Genomic DNA, 21,471 nt, shown 5'->3' with positions numbered 1-21,471 from the left:
TCAATTTGGTTTAAATAATGCAAAAACAAAGTGTTGGAGAAGAAAGTAAAAGTGCAATATGTGCCATGTAAGAAAGCTAACGTTTAAGTTCCTTGCTCAGAACATGAGAACAAATGAAAGCTGGTGGTTCCTTTTAACATTCCCAGGTAAGAAGTTTTAGGTTGTAATTATAATAGGAATTATAGGACTATTTCTCTCTATACCATTTGTATTTCATTGACCTTTGACTATTGGATGTTCTTATAGGCACTTTAGTATTGCCAGTGTAACAGTATAGCTTCTGTCCCTCTCCTCACCCCTACCTGTGTTCGAACCAGGAACACATCGACAACAGCCACCCTCGAAGCATCCTTACCCATCGCTCCACAAAAGCCGCAGCCCTTGCAGCGCAGGGGGAACAACTACTTCAAGGTCTTAGAGCGAGTGACGTCACTGATTGAAACGCTATTAGCGCGCACCCCACTAACTAGCTAGCCATTTCACATCAGTTACACCAGCCTAATCTCGGGAGTTGACAGGCTTGAAGTCATAAACCGCTTAATGCTTGAAGCAGCTGGTAAACGCACGAAAGTGCTGTTTGAATGAATGCTTACGAGCCTGCTGATGCCTACCACCGCTCAGTCATACTGCTCTATCAAATATCAAATCATAGACTTAATTATAACATAACACACAGAAATACGAGCCTTAGGTCATTAATATGGTCAAATCCGGAAACTCTCATTTTGAAAACAACCTTTCTGTATTTTACCTAACGGTGGCATCCACAAGTCTAAATATTCCTGTTCCATTGCACAACCTTCAATGTAATGTCATAATTACGTAAAATTCTGGCAAATTAGTTCGCAACGAGCCAGGCGGCCCAAACTGTTGTATATACCCTGACTCTGCGTGCAATGAACACAAGAGAAGTGACACAATTTCCCTTGTTTAATATTGCCTGCTAACCTGGATTTCTTTTAACTAAATATGCAGGTTTAAAAAATATATAGTTCTGTGTATTGAGTTTAAGGCATTGATGTTTATGGTTAGGTACATTCGTGCTACCATTGTGTTTTTTTCGCAGATGTGCTTTTGTTAAATCATCCCCCGTTTGGTGAAGTTGGCCGTCTTTGTTAGGAAGAAATAGTCTTCACAGAGTTCGCAACGAGCCAGGTTAGCAGGCAATATTAACTAAATATGCAGGTTTAAAAATATATACTTGTGTATTGATTTTAAGAAAGGTGTTGATGTTTATGGTTAGGTACACATTGGTGCAACGGCAGTGCTTTTTTTCGCGAATGTTCTTGTTACATCACCCATTTGGCGAAGTAGGCTATGATTCAATGATAAATTAACAGGCACCACATCAATTATATGCAACGCAGGACAAGCTAGATAAACTAACTAGTAATATCATCAACCATGTGTAGTTAACTAGTGATTATATTAAGATTGATTGTTTTTATAAGATACGTTTAATGCTAGCTAGCACCTTACCATGGCTCCTTGCTGCACTCGCATAACAGGTAGTCAGCCTGCCACGCAGTCTCCTCGTGGAGTGCAATGTAATCGGCCATGATCGGGTCCAAAAATGGTGATTACCGATTGTTATGAAAACTTGAAATCAGCCCTAATTAATCGTCCGACCTCTACTCTATATGTATAGCGATTCGATACTGCCATTCGATGTTCCAAACATATAGCTCAACCATATGCAGAAGGACAAGAGAGCGCCATGAGAACTCGTTTTCATCAGTCGTGGAAATAATCGGTGAAAAAATATTGTCTCACCGTTTAAAAATGCACAACTTCAAAGACCATATCCTTGAATGCTGCTATTTGAGGTGACGCTCAACCATACATATTTCTTCTGCTATTTCTATGTGTATATAAACCTCTGGGTTCTGTGGGATTATTTCAGGGGCTGCAGTTAGCATCAGTGGCCTATCTGTTTGTTTTAGTTACCTACATGTCCAATAATCCCTCAATGGGAGAATCTGTTGCATTTCCTGCATTGGCTTCAAGTGTTATTCTGACATTGTTATTCACACTCTGGGCATATTAGATGATTTGCTTCATTTGTTTTAGATGTGGGATTTGTAAACCTTGTTTCCACTTGCAATGAATAGCTGATTCGGGAGTTGTTATTGTATATTTGGGTATTAGATCTGTTTGCACAGTAGGGGCCGAGGCTACATTTGTGGTCATATGATTTCCTTGTATGCAATGTTTGGTTGTGAATAATTAATTTTATTGCATCCTAAGTAAAGCTCATTCACTGATGTTATTGGTTTGGCTGGTAAGCATTGCGTGGTACAAACACAGACACACAGACCGTATTTGAGTTATGTTTCTGTGTGCTGCCGCTGAGTGCTTATTAATGAACCTCTAGTCTGGATGATGAGTCATACCACTCACAGTCTCTTCAGTGTTGTCTCCAGGGCTGTTTGATGGAGAGGGCCGTAGGCGTCCATTGAATCAGTCTGTTATTTCCTCCTGCCAGGTCGTAATTCAAGGGAGCGATGACATCGCCAGTCGAGCCATAGACCTGCTGAAAGAGATCTACACCAACCTCGGACCAAAACTACAAGTCAATCAGGTAACCATCGGTGCCCTTTGTCCCGGTATCAATAACAGCTCAATCTGCTATTAGATCAACCTAAATCATCTAGCCGTTTTGAGACGGCCACCTAAATATATGTGATACCTCGGTACCGTCACAATGTTTTCCAATCCGTTTCTCTGGGATCACTGATGTACATGTTGGTTCTATTATCTGAGGGATGGATTGGAACACTGCAGTTCCAGACAAACAGGATGTCAACCGTTAGACATGAATGCCCTTCTCCTGAACTCACTACCCCTCCTGTCCCCCATGCAGGTAGAGATCCACGAGGATTTCATCCAGTCGTGCTTCGACCGTCTGAAGGCGTCGTACGATACGCTGCGTGTCCTGGACGGGGACAAGGACAGCATCAACTCGGCCCGGCAGGAAGCCATCCGCATGGTCCGCGTGCTCACTGTGCTCAAGGAGTACATCAACGAGTGTGACAGCGACTACCACGAGGAGAGGACCATACTGCCCATGTCCAGGTAGGGGAGCCTACAAGCACTGAGCTTAAGCTTGTTGTCCTGACCTTTTTCTTCCCCCAAACCACTTCACCCTAACCTGTCCTCGCTCCCTCTTCCTCTTTTCTCTTCTCTCCCTCCTCTCTACCTCTCAGGGCGTTCCGGGGGAAGCACATCACGTTGACCGTGCGTTTTCCTAACCAGGGCCGTCAGGTAGATGACCTGGACATCTGGTCTCACACCAACGACACCATCGGCTCGGTGCGCCGTGGTATCCTCACACGCATCAAGGCCAACGCCACGCACACCAAGATAGAGCTCTTCATTGGCGGGGATGTCGTCGACCCAGCCGATGACAGAAAGCTGATTGGCCAGCTCAACCTCAAAGACAAAACGGTAAGCGTGATGAGCTGTGTTTTGACGAGCCTCATGTCACCGGTGGGTTCTTTACAGCTTGTTTGTGTAGGTCATTTATAGGAAATGGTCTGTATGATGTCTTCTATTCTCCCGTTGTGTTGTGTCTGTAGTTGATCACAGCCAAGCTGACCCAGGTGAGTGCCAACATGCCGTCCAGCCCAGACAGCTCCTCAGACTCTTCCACCGGCTCACCTGGTAACCACGGCAACCACTTCAGCGACGGGCCCAACCCAGAGGTGGAGAGCTGTCTCCCTGGAGTGGTGAGCGACACACACACACAAACTTCCCCGGAGTGGCGCTTCACCTCTCACCTCATCAGAAAGGGTGCCTAGCTCTCTTGGTCCTTGCCTAGAAAATAATTCAAAATGTTGCCTTTGCCTAGGAAAGCATCAAGCTAGTAGGAAAAACTCCTATCTCATGCATGACTGCAGATGAGTAAATGGAACAATGTTAACCCCTTGTCTGTTCGCTCCTCTCTCTGTCTCCAGATCATGTCTCTCCACCTGCGCTACATATCTTTCCTGTGGCAGGTAGCGGACCTGGGCTGTGGCATTAACATGCCTCTGTTACGAGATGGAGCCAGGGTACTCATGAAGCTAATGCCTCCAGGTACTCACTCTCTCTGGCACTCACTCACTTTATAGGGGCAATCTGGAATTCCTACATCCGTTTTTTTAGACTTTAAAATTAGTGGTTACCATTAATTTGTTGAATATAACTATAAATGCCTCATGGGTATAGTTCAGAACACAAAATGTAAGGTTGTAATTGTAAAATAAAATGATTTATAGCATCGAAACATGGTTAAAACGAAACATACATGTGGGATGTGTAAATGGCCTGTTGATTGGGTTTGTGTAGATAACAGTACCGTGGAGATCCTGCGTGCCATGTGTCTGGACCATGCCAAGCTGGGAGAGAACAGCCTCAGCCCCACACTGGACTCGCGCTTCTTTGGCCCCTCGCCATCACAAGTCCTCTACCTCATAGAGGTGGGTCTCTTGTTTGTGATCACTGCTGGCTGTCTCATCATTACCATACTGGGTGGTGTATGCTTTGCTCTCTGTTGACCACTTCCACTCTGTGTGTGTTTGTATACCTCTTTTCCCCCTCCCTTCCTCAGGTGGTGTATGCCCTACTCATGCCAGCCAGCGCCACATTGGGGGAGGATGCCAGCGACTTCCAGTACAACTTCCTGAAGAGTGGCGGGCTGCCTCTTGTACTGAGCATGCTCACACGGAACAACTTCCTGCCTTCGGCCGACATGGAGACACGGCGAGGGGCGTACCTCAACGCTCTGAAGATCGCCAAGCTGCTGCTCACCGCCGTGGGGTTTGGACACGTTAAAGCTGTGGCCGAGGCCTGCCAGCCCAATGCTGAGGGGACAATACCAGTCTCACCGGTTAGTTGGTTAGACGCACACAAGCGCGTGTACACTGAGACATGCGCACACACACACATACTCACACACAAACGTGTGCATGCGAAGTCGAACTAGGATTGTGATTGCCATGTTAATGCTAACATCCTCTCTCTCTTTCTTCAGATCAACCAGGCCACTCATGACCAAGCCCTGGTCCTCCAGAGTGCCCTGCAAAACATCCCCAACCCTGCCTCAGAGTGTATGCTCCGCAACGTAGCTATACGCCTGGCTCAGCAGATCTCTGACGAGGTGAGAGGGAGGGAGAGAAACGGGGAGGGAGGAAGGAGTACTTGGGAATTAAAGAAGTGGGGAGAGATGGGGTGGAGGGACAGACTGTACGTATGCAACTATGTTGATGCCTGTGACATCATCTGCTTTAATTGAACTGTTCCCTCCCTCTCCTTCCTTTTCCCTCTTGTCTCTTCCAGAACTTCTTCCAGGCGTCCAAGTACATCCCAGACATCTGTGTGATCCGGGCGGTGCAGAAGATAGTGTGGGCGTCGGGCTGTGGCACCGTACAGCTAGTCTTTAGCTCCAACGAAGAGATCAGCAAGATCTACGAGAAGGTACGCATGGCCGTTATCCTTTGATCATCAGTCCATTGATTGATTATCTGTTTTATTTTGGTCTCAGTCTTAGGAGACTGTGCAGATCCCATTGCTCTATAGTGGGGTGTTGTGTAGGCCACTACACTCATGGATTTTCCTTCTATTAATAGTTCACAATTGTTTGTTGTTTGTATATTTTCTACCTTGATGAGGCTAGTGTGTATTGTTTAGCCTATACAGTCACAGATCTGTTTTTGTGTGTGTTGAGCGTCTGTTTAATGTCTGTCTTTCTGTGTGTCTCTGTGGTGCTTGCCGAAGGGACTAATTGGTTAATTGTGTGCACCTGCTTCCTGAAAAACAGAGAAGTGTGTGTTTATAAAGTCACAGCGGTGTGTGTGTGTGTCCTCCCCCGCTACAGACGAATGCTGCTAAGGAGCCGGACGAGGAGGATGAGCAGGTGTGTTGTGAGGCCCTGGAGATCATGACCCTGTGTTTCTCCCTGCTGCCCACCGCTCTGGACACACTCAGCAAGGAGAAGGCCTGGCAGACCTTCATCATAGACCTGCTAATGCACTGCCACAGCAAGTATGTACCCACCACCGTGTGTCTGTGTAAGGAGACGACGTGTGTGTGTGTGTGTGTGTGTGTGCGCCAGTTTGCCTGTCTATCAGCATCAGATGCACTTGACTGTAAGTCGCTCTGGATAAGAGAGTCTTCTAAATGGCGTCTGCTAAATAACCTAAATGTAGATGTTTTCATGTTAGGCTGGAAGAGCAGCCTGCCACACCTCAAGGCTGGTTGCTGCTGGTGTACCACAGTGGTCTCTGTGTTGTAACTGCTTCTTGTAGTGGATGAGATGTGGGATGGTCTGTGTCTATGGTAATGATAATATCTGTCCCCAGGTCAGTTGGTGGATTGATGGATTAGTTTGTCTGTAGTATAATTGTCTTCTGATCTGTTTCCAGGTCAGTTCGTCAGATGGCCCAGGAGCAGTTCTTCCTCATGGCCACCAGGTGTTGCATGGGCCATCGACCCCTTCTCTTCTTCATCACCCTCCTCTTCACTGTGCTGGGGGTACGTATCATAACCTTTCTCTTCACTGTGCTGGGGGTACGTATCAGCAACTCTCTTCACTTCACTGTGCTGGTGGTACGTATCATAACCTTTCTCTTCACTGTGCTGGGGGTACGTATCAGCAACTCTCTTCACTTCACTGTGCTGGGGGTACGTATCAGCAACTCTCTTCACTTCACTGTGCTGGGGGTACGTATCAGCAACTCTCTTCACTTCACTGTGCTGGGGGTACGTATCATAACCTTTCTCTTCACTGTGCTGGGGGTACGTATCATAACCTTTCTCTTCACTGTGCTGGTGGTATGTATCATAACCTTTCTCTTCACTGTGCTGGGGGTACGTATCAGCAACTCTCTTCACTTCACTGTGCTGGGGGTACGTATCAGCAACTCTCTTCACTTCACTGTGCTGGGGGTACGTATCAGCAACTCTCTTCTCTTCACTGTGCTGGTGGTACGTATCATAACCTTTCTCTTCACTGTGCTGGGGGTACGTATCATAACCTTTCTCTTCACTGTGCTGGGGGTACATATCATAACCTTTCTCTTCACTGTGCTGGGGGTACGTATCATAACCTTTCTCTTCACTGTGCTGGGGGTACGTATCCCTTTCTCTCTTCACTTCACTGTGCTGGGGGCTGGGGTACGTATCAGCAACTCTCTTCACTTCACTGTGCTGGGGGTACGTATCAGCAACTCTCTTCACTTCACTGTGCTGGGGGTACGTATCATAACCTTTCTCTTCACTGTGCTGGGGGTATGTATCGGCTCCTCTCTCTTCACTGTGCTGGGGGTACGTATCAGCTCCTCTCTTCTCTTCACTGTGCTGGGGGTACGTATCAGCACCTCTCTTTTCACTTCACTGTACTGGGAGTATGCATCAGCACCTCCTCTTCACTGTGCTGGGGGTACGTATCAGCACCTCTCTTCTCTTCACTGTGCTGGGGGTACGTATCAGCACCTCTCTTCTCTTCACTGTGCTGGGGGTACGTATCAGCACCTCTCTTCTCTTCACTGTGCTGGGGGTACGTATCAGCACCTCTCTCTTCACTTCACTGTGCTGGGGGTACGTATCAGCTCCTCTCTCTTCACTTCACTGTGCTGGGGGTACGTATCAGCAACTCTCTTCACTTCACTGTGCTGGGGGTATGTATCAGAACCTTTCACTTCACTGTGCTGGGGGTACGTATCAGAACCTTTCACATCACTGTGCTCGGGGTACGTATCAGAACCTTTCACATCACTGTGCTGGGGGTATGTATCAGAACCTTTCACTTCACTGTGCTGGGGGTACGTATCAGAACCTTTCACATCACTGTGCTGGGGTTACGTATCAGAACCTTTCACATCACTGTGCTGGGGGTACGTATCAGCTCCTCTCTCTTCTCTTCACTGTGCTGGGGGTACGTATCAGAACCTCTCTCTTCACTGTGCTGGGGGTACGTATCAGCATCTCTCACTGTGCTGGGGGTACGTACAGCACCTCTCACTGTGCTGGGGGTACATATCAGCACCTCTCACTGTGCTGGGGGTACGTACAGCACCTCTCTCATACATGAGTGTTTTGGGGTTTTACATTACTTTCACTGCAATCATGGCCCTGTTCAAATACATTGAACTTGCACTCTTACTGCCTGCCTTCGTTGAAGTTCTCACTGATCTCCCAAATCAGAATAAGCTAAGGTTGTATTATATCATATCATATATTATTTCTGCTATCCAGCCAGGTGAGAGCAGTGATCACTTCAAGGAAGGAAGGAGAAGGTATGCATGTACTGCTTAAAGTAGACAGTGTTAAGTAAGCTGTCAACTGGTTTTCATGGCTTTACAACAGCTTTAAAAAAAAAAAAACATTCCCAATTAGGTATTCAAACATTGATCTCTTGCTGCTCCAGGTAATACAGTACTAATGTGAATGTACATGCTCTCTGTTTGTGTTCCAGAGCACCGCTAAGGAGCGGGCCAAGCATGCTGGGGACTACTTCACCCTGCTCAGGCACCTCCTGAACTATGCCTACAACAGCAACATCAACCTGCCCAACGCAGAGGTGCTGCTCAACAATGAAATCGACTGGCTCAAGAGGATCAGGGTATGACCATGATTCATCCAGATCTTGTGTCATGAATAATGCCCCTGAGCTTTGTGTTGAGTTAATTGCAGCTCGTGGCTGAGGTTCTAGTCCTTGGTCAGAGCTAGGGCTGTTGCGGTAACCGTATTACCGTCACACCGGCGGTCACGAGTCATGAAGGCAATCAAATTCCACGCGACCGTTGAGTCACGGTATTTAGGCTTCTCCAAGCTCTGATGCTGCTGATGATCATTAGTAACCTACCAAACTTGCTAACTGCCTGGTACTCAGCACTCTATTGTCCCTCTAATCACTCTGACATCAATGCAAATGTCATCTAAAATCTAATCAAACTCTTCATGAGAGCACATGAGCTCCTGTTGCGCAACATTTCTATAGGCTATGCAATTGCGTGATAAAACAGAGTGATGGCCTGAGAGTGATGTTAAAAAAAGGATCCCATCAGCTTCCTATAGGCCTACTATATTTACTTCTCAACTTTCTCAACTTTCCTAATATTAATATTTAAATGCATAGATGACGTGTTTCCCCTGCCCTTGCTTGCATGATAATGGTCCATTCTAAATCAAAACAAATTTCACACATACAGTACAAGTCAAGTCTGTGCACACCTTATTTTGACTATTTTCTACATTGTAGAATAATAGTGAAAACATCAAAACTATGAAATAACACTTGGAATCATGTAGTAACCAAAAAGTGTTAATCAAAATAGATTTGAGATTCTTCTTGCCTTTGCACGTTCTTGGAATAATAGTCAACTCCTGTAGCCTAGCCCATAGGCCTATATTTGATTTTGACCTTTATTTAACTAGGCAAGTCAGTTAAGAACAAATTCTTATTTTCAATGACGGCCTAGGAACAGTGGGTTAACTACCTTGTTCAGGGGCAGAATGACAGATTTTTACCTTGTTAGCTCGGGGATTCGATCTTGCAACCTTTCAGTTACAAGTCCAACTCTCTAACCACTAGGCTACTTGCCGCCCCAAAATGTATATGTTTTAAGGAGCCAAATAACTTCTTAAAATGTAAGCACATTATTCCGCTTTACAAGCAGCGTGTGAGTTTCAAGTTTTATATTTTTTTATTTCACCTTTATTTAACCAGGTAGGCTAGGTGAGAACATGTTCTCATTTGCACCTGCGACCTGGCCAATATAAAGCATAGCAGTGTGAACAGACAACACAGAGTTACACATGGAGTAAACAATTAACAAGTCAATAACACAGTAGGAAAAGAAAAAGAGAGTCTATATACATTGTGTGCAAAAGGCATGAGGAGGTAGGCGAATAATTACAATTTTGCAGATTAACACTGGAGTGATAAATGATCAGATGGTCATGTACAGGTAGAGATATTGGTGTGCAAAAGAGCAGAAAAGTAAATAAATATAAACAGTATGGGGATGAGGTAGGTAAAAATGGGTGGGCTATTTACCGATAGACTATGTACAGCTGCAGCGATCGGTTAGCTGCTCAGATAGCAGATGTTTGAAGTTGGTGAGGGAGGTAAAAGTCTCCAACTTCAGCGATTTTTGCAATTCGTTCCAGTCACAGGCAGCAGAGAACTGGAACGAAAGGCGGCCAAATGAGGTGTTGGCTTTAGGGATGATCAGTGAGATACACCTGCTGGAGCGTGTGCTACGGGTGGGTGTTGCCATCGTGACCAGTGAACTGAGATAAGGCGGAGCTTTACCTAGCATGGACTTGTAGATGACCTGGAGCCAGTGGGTCTGGCGACGAATATGTAGCGAGGGCCAGCCGACTAGAGCATACAGGTCGCAGTGGTGGGTGGAATAAGGTGCTTTAGTAACGAAACGGATGGCACTGTGATAAACTGCATCCAGTTTGCTGAGTAGAGTGTTGGAAGCTATTTTGTAGATGACATCGCCAAAGTCGAGGATCGGTAGGATAGTCAGTTTTACTAGGGTAAGTTTAGCGGCGTGAGTGAAGGAGGCTTTGTTGCGGAATAGACAGCCGACTCTAGATTTGATTTTAGATTAGAGATGTTTGATATGAGTCTGGAAGGAGAGTTTACAGTCTAGCCAGACACCTAGGTACTTATAGATGTCCACATATTCTAGGTCGGCACCATCCAGGGTGGTGATGCTAGTCGGGCGTGCAGGTGCAGGCAGCGAACGGTTGAAAAGCATGCATTTGGTTTTACTAGCGTTTAAGAGCAGTTGGAGACCACGGAAGGAGTGTTGTATGGCATTGAAGCTTGTTTGGAGGTTAGATAGCACAGTGTCCAAGGACGGGCCGGAAGTATACAGAATGGTGTCGTCTGCGTAGAGGTGGATCAGGGAATCGCCCGCAGCAAGAGCAACATCATTGATATATACACAGAAAAGAGTCGGCCCGAGTATTGAACCCTGTGGCACCCCCATAGAGACTGCCAGAGGACCGGACAGCATGCCCTCTGATTTGACACACTGAACTCTGTCTGAAAAGTAGTTGGTGAACCAGACAAGGCAGTCATCAGAAAAGTCATCAGTCTGCCGAAAAGAATATGGTGATTGACAGAGTCGAAAGCCTTGGCAAGGTCGATGAAGATGGCTGCACAGTACTGTCTTTTATCGATAGCGGTTATGATATCATTTAGTACCTATCGTTTAGTACCTTGAGCGTGGCTGAGGTGTACCCGTGACCGGCTCGGAAACCAGATTGCACAGCGGAGAAGGTACAGTGGGATTTGAGATGGTCAGTGACCTGTTTGTTGACTTGGCTTTCGAAGACCTTAGAAGAGGGGGATGACTGCGGCAGCTTTCCAATCCTTAAGTTTGGGGATAATTGCATTTGTGGTCACTTGATTAATGGTGTTTTCTCACTAAATGGAACATTCACACTTATAGCCTAATGCACCCTAAAAAAATCCATGCCTTTTGTGGCCAGTGACTGTTGTGCCCTTCTCTCTGAGTGCTGCGCAATTCATGGCCTAATCTGGTCTTTCTCACAGGGAAGCCAGACACGTCGGGGACGCAACTGCACGCGTCCTTATGTGAAAAAATTGCCTAATAGTTTATCAACATTTTAAGCTAAACGTTTTGATCTGTTGCGCCAGCCTCACTGTGTAAAAAAGGGTTTTTGATGCTATTGGTTGTATTCAGTTGGGATCTATCGCAGCCCACAACTGTCCCAGGCTGGAATATTTATGTCTTGCACAGAATAGAATAGTTCAACTTTTGTACTGTGGGGAATCGTAGATTGACGTAGGCTAGTGTTTTTGCTGTTCGTTTTGCTGTGGACAGTTCTTCTAATATCTTCTGAATTGGATAAGGACACGTGCAGTTGCATCCCAGACAAGTCTGGCTTCCCTTGTAGCCTGTGAGAAGACCCGATTAGATCATGAATTGCGCAGCACTCAGTGAGAAGGGCACAACGGTCAATGGCCACAAAAGGCATGGATTTTTTTAGGGTGCATTACGACCAAACAAAGGGAATGACGCCGGGAAATTCGAAGCATTATCAAGTGCTTGTCAAATTGTGAATGAGAGGCTGATGAAGTGTGTACAGCCTGCGCAAAAAAAACAAAGCAGAGCTCATGCCTTTCAAGAGACTTTTTTTCAAATCATCAATAGAGTCGCATCATGCAGCATTACAATGTATTACAAATCTGAACATATAGCCCAACGTTTGTAGGGCAACTAAAGTTACATTAACTTTAAATTAAGCATATTGGAGTAACTATTTATTTGTTAACCACTCAACACAGAATAGCCAAATGTGTGCACTCCCTCAAATCTTTTGGAGAAAATATCCTTACTGTTTGATTCAGCTTTGTTCAATTGTATTCTTCTACTCTAAAATATTCTAAAATAATGCCATGGAATTCTAACCAGATCTTGTCTGGTAAATGAACTAGTGTAGCCCATAGTCATATGGCATAGCCAGCTCAGGGCCTAACATAAGGACAACTCAGAGTAGCCTATTCTGTTATTCTGAAATAGACTACATTTTCTTCATATCATGTTTCTTTAGACCTGTGTATAAAATAAATAATGGATTCATTGTGAATGTGTAAGCTTTATTACATGGATTTAATATACTTTTTAAAATGTAGATGTTCCAAATGTCTGCATCAGTAACTTGTAGGCTATGTATGGAAGCCAGGAGATGCTAAATGTGTATGTTAATTAATGGTCAATTATCGTGAGACCGACCGTTATTTTCTTGACAGTCACCGACTGATGAAAGTTCTTGACTGCCACAGCCCTAGTCAGAGCTAGGTTGTATTCATTAGGACACACCGTAACAAGATGTTAATCAACGGGAAGGGGGAGGGGAATCAAGCAAGCACTTGTTATTGGACAAGTCCATGTAGTCCTTTTCTGTTGTGTACTGTTCGGTGTTTAATGAATAGGACCCTGGTTGTTAGTACTGTGTGTGTGTGTGTCCCAGGATGAGGTAAAGAGGACAGGGGAGACGGGCGTAGAGGAAACCATCCTGGAGGGCCACATCGGGATCACCAAGGAGCTGCTGGCCTTCCAGACATCAGAGAAGAAGTACTACATCGGCTGTGAGAAGGGAGGGGCCAACCTCATCAAGGTATGATGGCATCCATTTTGTATTGAATTGAATCTTTTTACTTATTCACCGACATTAGTGGGGCCCTCGAAAACATTTGATTTGGCCCACCAGAAGCTTCTAGAATGATCTAATGTGGTAATAAATATTAAAAATTTTAGCAGTGACGTTCATATCTGTATGTGGCTGTAATAAATGTGCCGCACGCAGTAAATGTTACTTTCTTACCCTGTATTAACTCACTCTCCCTCCCCCTCTGTCCAGGAGTTGATAGATGACTTCATTTTCCCAGCATCGAACGTGTACCTGCAGTACATGAAGAGTGGGGAGTTCCCCACGGAGCAAGCCATCCCTGTCTGTAGCAGCCCCGCCTCTATCAACGCAGGCTTCGAGCTGCTGGTGGCGCTGGCGGTGGGCTGTGTCCGGAATCTAAAGCAGATGGTCGACACGCTCACTGATATGTACTACCTAGGTAGGAACTCTAAGAGGAAAACGACACAGAGTTGTGTTCTCCATTAACTTTCACTGATCAATGTTTGCACCTCAGAAAGCCAGAAATACTATTACTTACTCTTGATCTGTATCTCATCATTACATTATTCTTTCTTCTCAATTTATATTGGGGGCAATCACATCCCTGCAACTCTACGCTTAAATTTAGTGATACAATCTAAAGTGATAAGAACTCACTCCCAGATTTACTTCCCTTCAGGTTGTGAGGCACAGAACCTATCCACCTGTGTTATTGTGTATGTCCAAATGATATCCCCACCCCATCTCCCAGGTTGTGAGGCTCTGACAGAGTGGGAGTATCTCCCCCCGGTGGGACCGAGGCCCACTAAAGGCTTTGTGGGACTGAAGAACGCCGGAGCCACCTGCTACATGAACTCGGTCATCCAGCAGCTCTACATGATCCCGCCCATACGCAACGGCATTCTGGCCATCGAGGGCACCGGCACTGATGTGGACGATGACATGTCCGGTGATGAGAAGCAGGAGAACGAGGTAATGCAGGAGAGAGCAGTATCGAGGAACGACTTTAGAATATAGAATGATATTATTTTATTTCATGATATCCAGTTGGTAGTTAGTCTTGTCCCATTGCTGCAGAACCCGTTACGGACTCAGGAGAGGCGAAGGTCGAGAGCCATGCTTCCTCTGAAACACAACCCCGACAAGCCGCACTGCTTCATGACACACCGCTCGTTTAACCTGGAAGCCAGCCACACCAATGTGTCGGAGGAAACACCGTACAGCTGGCGACCGAAGTCAGCGTGCATGAGCCCGGCCCGCCACAAGAGCACGATGGGACAAGGACATCCCAGCTGGCCAAACCCTCCCCTTACCCGAACGGCGCTGGGGCAATTGTGAACCACCTCATGGGTGTCTCGGTCGTGGCCGGCTGCGACACAGCCCGGGATTGGACCGGGTCTGTAGTGATTCCTCTAGCACTGCGATGCAGTTCCTTAGACCGCTGCACCACTCTGGAGGCCCTGGAATTTAGAATTATCTGAAAGCAAATACTAGGGTTTAGTCATATGGTGATGTTGCGTTTGTTGGTTAATCCATGTTTTGTTAAAATAAGATTTAATTGGTCACACATTTATCAGATGTTATTGTGGGTGTAGTGAAAAATGTTCCTAGCTCCAACATTGCAGGAGTATCTAACAATTCACAACAATATACACATCTCAAAGTAAAAGAATGAAATTAAGAAATATATGTAAGCGGACCAAGTACTTGGAGGTTGCTCTAAAGTGGAAAAGTGGAATAAACGAGTCAGGAGCAGGTTTTCTTAATTGAACAACATTCTCTATTGAGGAACATAAATCTTCTTCTTCACAAGAACAAGAAACACAAGGTGAGTATCTTTAAACTATAACAATCACGGGTAATGCAGTAGAGAGCAGTATCGTGGAACCGCACAATCCTTCCTTAGAGAGCTCACTTCGGTGGTCGTCCGGATCCGTGGTGACCATTCCCAAGAGATGGTGTCCTTTTCTTCCCCCTTCCGAAAGGTACGTCTTCTCCTCTGTAGAAGGCAACACTTTTCTTTCTCCCCTCTCTGCCGGTTCCCTCCTGTCTCTTGTAGGGGAAAGAGAATATCTCATTAGTACCTTCAGCTGTGCTTAATTGCCTCTGATTACCTTGACTGCAATGCCGGACTGGGCTACTGTCCCTGGGAGCAGCCTGCCCTCTGGTGGGCCATCCACATACCTACCCCCTCAGGACCGTACTGGAGGGCTGGGCGCCAGTCTTGGTCACGTCGGGAAAGCGCGTCCGCATTCTCGATCCAGCCCTGTGGATGACATGGAAAGAGAACCGTTGTAAAGCAAGAAACCATCTGGCTATTCTGATGTTATTGTTTTTCTTACCGGCCATCCACGTGAGGGGAGCATGGTCAGTAACGAGGGCAAACCTACGCCCGGGTAAGTAGTACCAGAGATAATCAAGGGCCCACTTAATGGCTAGGGCCTCTTTCTCTATGGTAGCATATCTCTGTTCCCGAACACTGAGCTTCCTACATATAAAGAGAGTAGGCCTCTCTGCTTTGCCTTCACCCTGAACTAGGACGGCTCTGCTCCCCTTATCTGAGGCTTCCACCTGCGCAATGAACTCTTGGGAGAAGTCAGGAGCATGCAGGACGGGATCAGCGCACAGGCTCTCTTTTCTTGATGAGGTTTGTGAGGGGTTTGGCAATACCCAGGGATGAAATGGCAATAATATCCCATTATCCCCAAGAAGGCTCCAACATCCTGCTTTGTCTGGGGCCGCGGCCAGTCCCGAATGGCCCTGGTCTTTTGTGCCTGTGGAAGTATTTTTCCGTTCCCCACGGTGTATTCCGCTTCGGATAGACCCAGGCAGCATTTTTTGGAATTGGCCGTCAGCCCTGTAGCCTCCAGGCACACGAGCACCGACCGTTGTCGCAGGAAGTGGCTATCCCAGTCCTTGCTGTGGATGACCACATCGTCTATGTACACCACCGTAGAATGGCATCCATGAGGCGTTGAAAAGTTGCCGCAAGAAGGGCATCCTCACATACTGAAAAAGTCCCTCTGATGTGGTGAAGGCAGTCTTTGGGCGGTCCTCCAGAGCCACCGGCACTTGCCAATATCCCTTCGTCAAATCCAGGGTGGTGATGAACTTGGCCTTTCCTAAGCGCTCAGAGTTCATCCACGTGGGGCATGGGATACGCGTTGAATGTAGAGATGGCTTTTACACCCCTAAAGTTGTTGCAGAGCCCCATACTGCCGTCCGGTTTGGGGACCATGACTATGGGACTGGACCACTCACTCGTCGATGGCTCGATCACCCTCGACCTTAGCATCTCCCTTACCTCGTTCTTTACGATGACTCTGCGGGCCTCAGGAAATCCCGTAAGGCCGGATATGCACCTTCTTGCCGGGTTCAGTGTGGATATGATGAAACAGAACATCTGTTTGTCCTGTTAAGGGCGAGAATACCCTGCCGAATTGCATAATCAGCATGGCTAGCTGTCTCGACTCCTCTGGCAGGAGAGTTCGGCCATGGCGCACCTGTAGCAGGGCCTCCTTTTTCCTTGTCCTCCACGGCCATCAAAGCCACACCCTCCTCTCTCCCATGGTACTCCTTTAGCAGGTTGATATGATAGAGTTGGACCTTCTTCCTCCTGTCCGTTTGCTGATGAGGTAATTGACCGGTGATACCCTTTCCGTTACCTCGTAAGGCCCCTCCACTGCGCCAGCAAGCTGTGTTTCGCCGTGGGCACAAGTACCATCACTTTCTCTCCCACGGTGAACTCCCTGGGTGTCGCTGACACCCGGCCTATGATTAGAGTCCGTTGTGCCTTCTTCAAATGCAAATGTACTATGGGCCAGACTGCCGACAGGCGGTCCCTCATCAGGGTAACATGTTCTATCGTCGACTGGAATGGGCATGGTTGGGCTTCCCAGGTCTCCTTGGCTAAGTCGAGGATCCCTCGACATGACCTGCCGTAGAGCAATTCGAAGTGGACGCCTGGGGTACTTCTCGCAGGGCAAACATTAAGTTGGGCAGAAGCATGTCCCAGTTTTTTCCGTCTCTGGACACCACTCTTCTCAACATGCTTTTAATCGTTTTGTTCAGGCGTTCGCACAAACTGTCTGTCTGCGGGTGGAATATGCTGGTGCGTATCTGTTGAACTTGGTATAACCGACAGAAGTCCTTCATCAACCAGGACATAAACGGTGGTCCCCTGGTCGGTTTGGATCATCTTGGGAAGGCCCAGCCGGGAGAACAGCATGAACAATTCCTTGGCGATTTCCTTTGACGACATGTTGCGAAGGGTATGGCCTCTGGGAACATGGTAGCGTAATCTACGACAACCAGGATGTGCTCGTGTCCTCTGGCGGATTTCGGTAGGGGTCCTACGAGGTCCATAGCTATGCGTTCGAAGGGAGTCTCTATTATGGGGAGAGGAATCAAAGGATTACGCAGTTGTGGCCGTGGAGCTGTACGCTGACATTGATCACACGTCCTGCAATACCTGGCCACATCTCGAGTAACACGGGCCCAATAGAACCTCTGCATGATTCTGTCGCTTGTTTTGTCCCATGCCAGGTGTCCTCCTAGGATTTGGGAATGGGCTAGCTGTAGGGGAAGTATCCCTGTATGGTTTAGGCACCATTAGTAATTCCTGTTTTTCACCCCTTCATTGCACGACCCAATTCCTGGAATAGCTGTCTGAGGTGTTGGGTCTGTATTTCTTCCTCTGCTCCAGAGGACGAGGCCGAGGCTACATTTCCTTGTAGGGCTACTACCTCGAGCTTGGACTTGGTCTTTTTATTCCTCTGCTTTCCTGCACCCCTCCGGTGGCCTGACTCTTGGCGTGTGATAGACTTGGGGTAATAGAGGGGTAATAGTGATCTGATCCCCTTTGTCAGGTGCGTAACGTCATCTGCCAAAGCTTCTTATATGGGGGACAGTCTCTCCCGATCAATAATGGCACCTTCAGCTGGGGTACTTTCCCCGTCCTGACTGTACACCTTACTTTCGGGGTGAGAATGGACAGACTCACGGTGGGGTAATAGTGGGTGTCTCCATGGACACAGGACACGGCTACTTTCCTCTAAAGCGGAAAGGTGGAATAAACGAGTCAGGAGCAGGTTTTCTACCTCTGAGGTAGTTTTTACATAAATCGCGGGTGTGTCACCGTCTTCACAATCCTTCCTTGGAGAGCTCCCTTCGGGTGGTCATCCGGATCCACGGTGACCATTCCCAAGAGATGGTGTATCCCCTTCTTCTCCCTCCCGAAAGGTACGTCCTCTCCTCTGGAGAAGCAAACACTCTTTTCTTTTATTTTATTTTTATTATATATATATATATTTTATTATATATATATATATATATATATATATATATATATATATATATATATATATATATATATATATATATATATATATATATAGTCTGGTTCATCCTTGGGAGCAATTTCCAAACGCCTGAAGGTACCACGTTCATCTGTACAAACAATAGTATGCAAGTATAAACACCATGGGACCACGCAGCCGTCATACCGCTCAGGAAGGAGATGCGTTCTGTCTCCTAGAGGTGAATGCACTTTGGTGCAAATCAATCCCAGAACAACAGCAGAGGACCATGTGAAGATGCTGGAGGAAACAGGTACACAAGTATCTATATCCACAGTAAAACGAGTCCGATAGCAACATTACCTGAAAGGCCGCTCAGCAAGGAAGAAGCCACTGCTCCAAAGCCGCCATTAACAAGCTAGACTAAGGTTTGCAACTGCACAAGGGGACAAAGATCGTACTTTTTGGAGTAATGTCCTCAGTTCTATTTTTTGTTTCATCAGACCAGTTTGGCCATAATGACCATTGTTATGTTTGGAGGAAAAAGAGGGAGGCTTGCAACCCGAAGAACACCATCCCAACCGTGAAGCACATGGGTGGCAGCATCATATTGTGGGGGTGCTTTGCTGCAGGAGGGACTGGTGCACTTCACAAAATAGATGGCATCATGAGGTAGGAAATAGATGTGGATATATTGAAGCAACATCAAGACATCAGTCAGGAAGTTAAAGCTTAGTCACAAATGGGTCTTCCAACTGGACAATGACCCCAAGCATACTTCCAAAGTTGTGGCAAAATGGCGTAAGGACAACAATGTCAAGGTATTGGAGTGGCCATCACAAAGCCCTGACCTCAATCCCATAGAAAAATGATGGGCAGAACTGAAAAAACGTGTGCGAGCAAGGAGGTCTACAAACCTGACTCAGTTACACCAGCTCTGTCAGGAGAAATGGCCAAAATTCACCCAACTTATTGTGGGAAGCTTGTGAAAGGCTACCTGAAACAGTTTAAAGGCAATCCTACCAAATACTAATTGAGTGTATGTAAACTTCTGACCCACTGGGAATGTGATGAAAGAAATAAAAGCTGAAATAAATAATTCTCTCTACTATTATTCTGACATTTCACATTCTTAACATGAAGTGGTGATCCTGAATGACCTAAGACATGGAATCTTTACTAAGATGAAATGTCAGGAATTGTGAAAAAAATGACTTTAAATGTATTTGGCTAAGGTGTATGTAAACTTCTGACTTCAAGTGTGTGTGTGTGTGTGTGTGTGTGTATATATGACGAGCAATGTCGGAGTGGCATAGACTAGAATACAGTATATACATTTGAAATGAGTAAAACCGTATGTAAACATTATTAAAGTGACCAGTTATTCCATGTCTATGTACATAGGGCAGCGGCCTCTAAGGTGCAGGGTTGAGTAACCGGGTGGTAGCCAGCTAGTGACAGTGACTAAGTTCAGACCAGGGTACTGGGTGGAGGCTGGCTATTGATGACTATTTTAGTCTGATGGCCTTGAGATAGAAGCTGTTTTTCAGTCTCTTTGTCCCTGCTTTGATGCACCTGTACTGACCTCGCCTTCTGGATGATCGTGGGGTGAACAGGTCGTGGCTCCGGTGGTTGATCTTTTTGGCCTTCCTGTGACATTGGGTGCTGTAGGTGTCCTTTAGGGCAGGCAGTGAGCCCCTGATGATATGTATGGCAGACAGCGCTGCAGTTGCCGGCAGTGCAGTTGCCATACCAGGCGGTGATACAGCCCGACAGGATGCTCTCAATGGTGCATCTGTAAAAGTTTGTGAGGGTCATAGGGGCCAAGCCGAATTTCTTCAGCCTCCTGAGGTTGAAGAGGCGCTGTTGTGCCTTCTTCACCACACTGTCAGTGTGGGTGGACCATTTCAGATTGTCAGTGATGTGTACACAGAGGAACTTAACTTTCCACCTTCTCCACTGCTGTCCTGTCGATGTGGATAGGGGGGTGCTCCTTCTGCTGTTTCCTGAAGTCCACGATCAGCTCCTTTTGTTTTGTTGAGGGAGAGATTATTTTCCTGGCACCACTCCGCCAGGGCCCTCACCTCCTCCCTGTAGGCTGACTCATTGTTGTTGGTAATCAGGCCTACTACTGTTGTGTTGTCTGCAAACTTGATGATTTAGTTTGAGGTGTGCGTGGCCACGCAGTCATGGGTGAACAGGGAGTAGAGGAGAGGGCTGAGCACGCACCCTTGTGGGGCCCCAGTGTTGAGGATCAATGAAGTGGAGGTGTTATTTCCTACCTTCACCACCTGGGGACGGCCCATCAGGAAGTCCAGGACCCAGTTGTGCAGGGCGGGGTTCAGACCAAGGGCCCAGAGCTTAATGATGAGCTTATAGAGGGTACTATGGTGTTGAAGGCTGAGCTCTAGTTCCATTGGTAGCTGCAGTTGATATTAGCTCCTTAGCTGAGAGACTTTTATGGCACTGAAGATGTGGGGTGTTGCGGTATCAGAGTATGTGGTTTAAAACCTGTTCCATTGTGTGTCCTAATGACCAGGACCCAGCTTAACCCTGTGTGTCCATTTGCCCCTACAGAGTAATGTGGACCCGCGAGATGAGGTGTTCAACTACCACCACCAGTTTGACGACAAGCCATCGCTCAGTAAATCGGAGGACAGGAAGGAGTACAACATCGGGGTGCTGCGCCACCTGCAGGTCATCTTTGGCCACCTGGCCTCCTCCAGACTGCAGTACTACATACCGAGAGGCTTCTGGAAACAGTTCAGGTCAGTGGAGGGAAGAGAATGATTACCTGGAAAAACCAGATGGGTCATACATACCAGTATTTTAAAGGCCCAATGCAGCTGTGTTTATCTCATCTCTAATCTGGGTAACAATTAAGTACCTTACTGTGATTTGTTTTTAATCAAAATGGTCAAAAATAAACAAATGTACACTATACAGTGCATTCAAAAAGTATTCAGGCCCCTTGACTTTTTCCACATTTTGTTACGTTACTGCCTTATTCTAAAAT

General features: G+C 46.6%; 1 protein-coding gene across 7 annotated transcripts in view; it reads left to right on the top strand.

Annotated features, from left to right (window-relative positions):
• LOC112225329 (probable ubiquitin carboxyl-terminal hydrolase FAF-X) overlaps positions 1 to 21,471 on the top strand; it is an 86,772-nt gene that overhangs the window by 47,532 nt on the left and 17,769 nt on the right. For all 7 annotated transcript variants that reach the window (XM_024389193.2, XM_024389190.2, XM_024389189.2 and 4 more), the window contains 16 exons: positions 2,486 to 2,581; positions 2,864 to 3,075; positions 3,207 to 3,447; positions 3,579 to 3,728; positions 3,957 to 4,077; positions 4,330 to 4,460; positions 4,592 to 4,870; positions 5,015 to 5,140; positions 5,320 to 5,457; positions 5,858 to 6,024; positions 6,405 to 6,513; positions 8,456 to 8,602; positions 13,000 to 13,146; positions 13,390 to 13,597; positions 13,910 to 14,130; positions 21,033 to 21,223. In XM_024389193.2, the coding sequence (XP_024244961.1) occupies positions 2,486 to 2,581; positions 2,864 to 3,075; positions 3,207 to 3,447; positions 3,579 to 3,728; positions 3,957 to 4,077; positions 4,330 to 4,460; positions 4,592 to 4,870; positions 5,015 to 5,140; positions 5,320 to 5,457; positions 5,858 to 6,024; positions 6,405 to 6,513; positions 8,456 to 8,602; positions 13,000 to 13,146; positions 13,390 to 13,597; positions 13,910 to 14,130; positions 21,033 to 21,223 (2,684 nt within the window). The remainder of the gene's footprint in view (positions 1 to 2,485; positions 2,582 to 2,863; positions 3,076 to 3,206; positions 3,448 to 3,578; positions 3,729 to 3,956; positions 4,078 to 4,329; positions 4,461 to 4,591; positions 4,871 to 5,014; positions 5,141 to 5,319; positions 5,458 to 5,857; positions 6,025 to 6,404; positions 6,514 to 8,455; positions 8,603 to 12,999; positions 13,147 to 13,389; positions 13,598 to 13,909; positions 14,131 to 21,032; positions 21,224 to 21,471) is intronic.

The sequence above is a fragment of the Oncorhynchus tshawytscha genome, linkage group LG26 (genome assembly GCF_018296145.1).
Source record: "Oncorhynchus tshawytscha isolate Ot180627B linkage group LG26, Otsh_v2.0, whole genome shotgun sequence".
In the NCBI taxonomy this organism is placed as follows: Eukaryota; Metazoa; Chordata; class Actinopteri; order Salmoniformes; family Salmonidae; genus Oncorhynchus; species Oncorhynchus tshawytscha.
The sequence above is the reverse complement of the archived record's forward strand: the minus strand, read 5'-3'. Positions and strand labels throughout refer to the sequence as shown.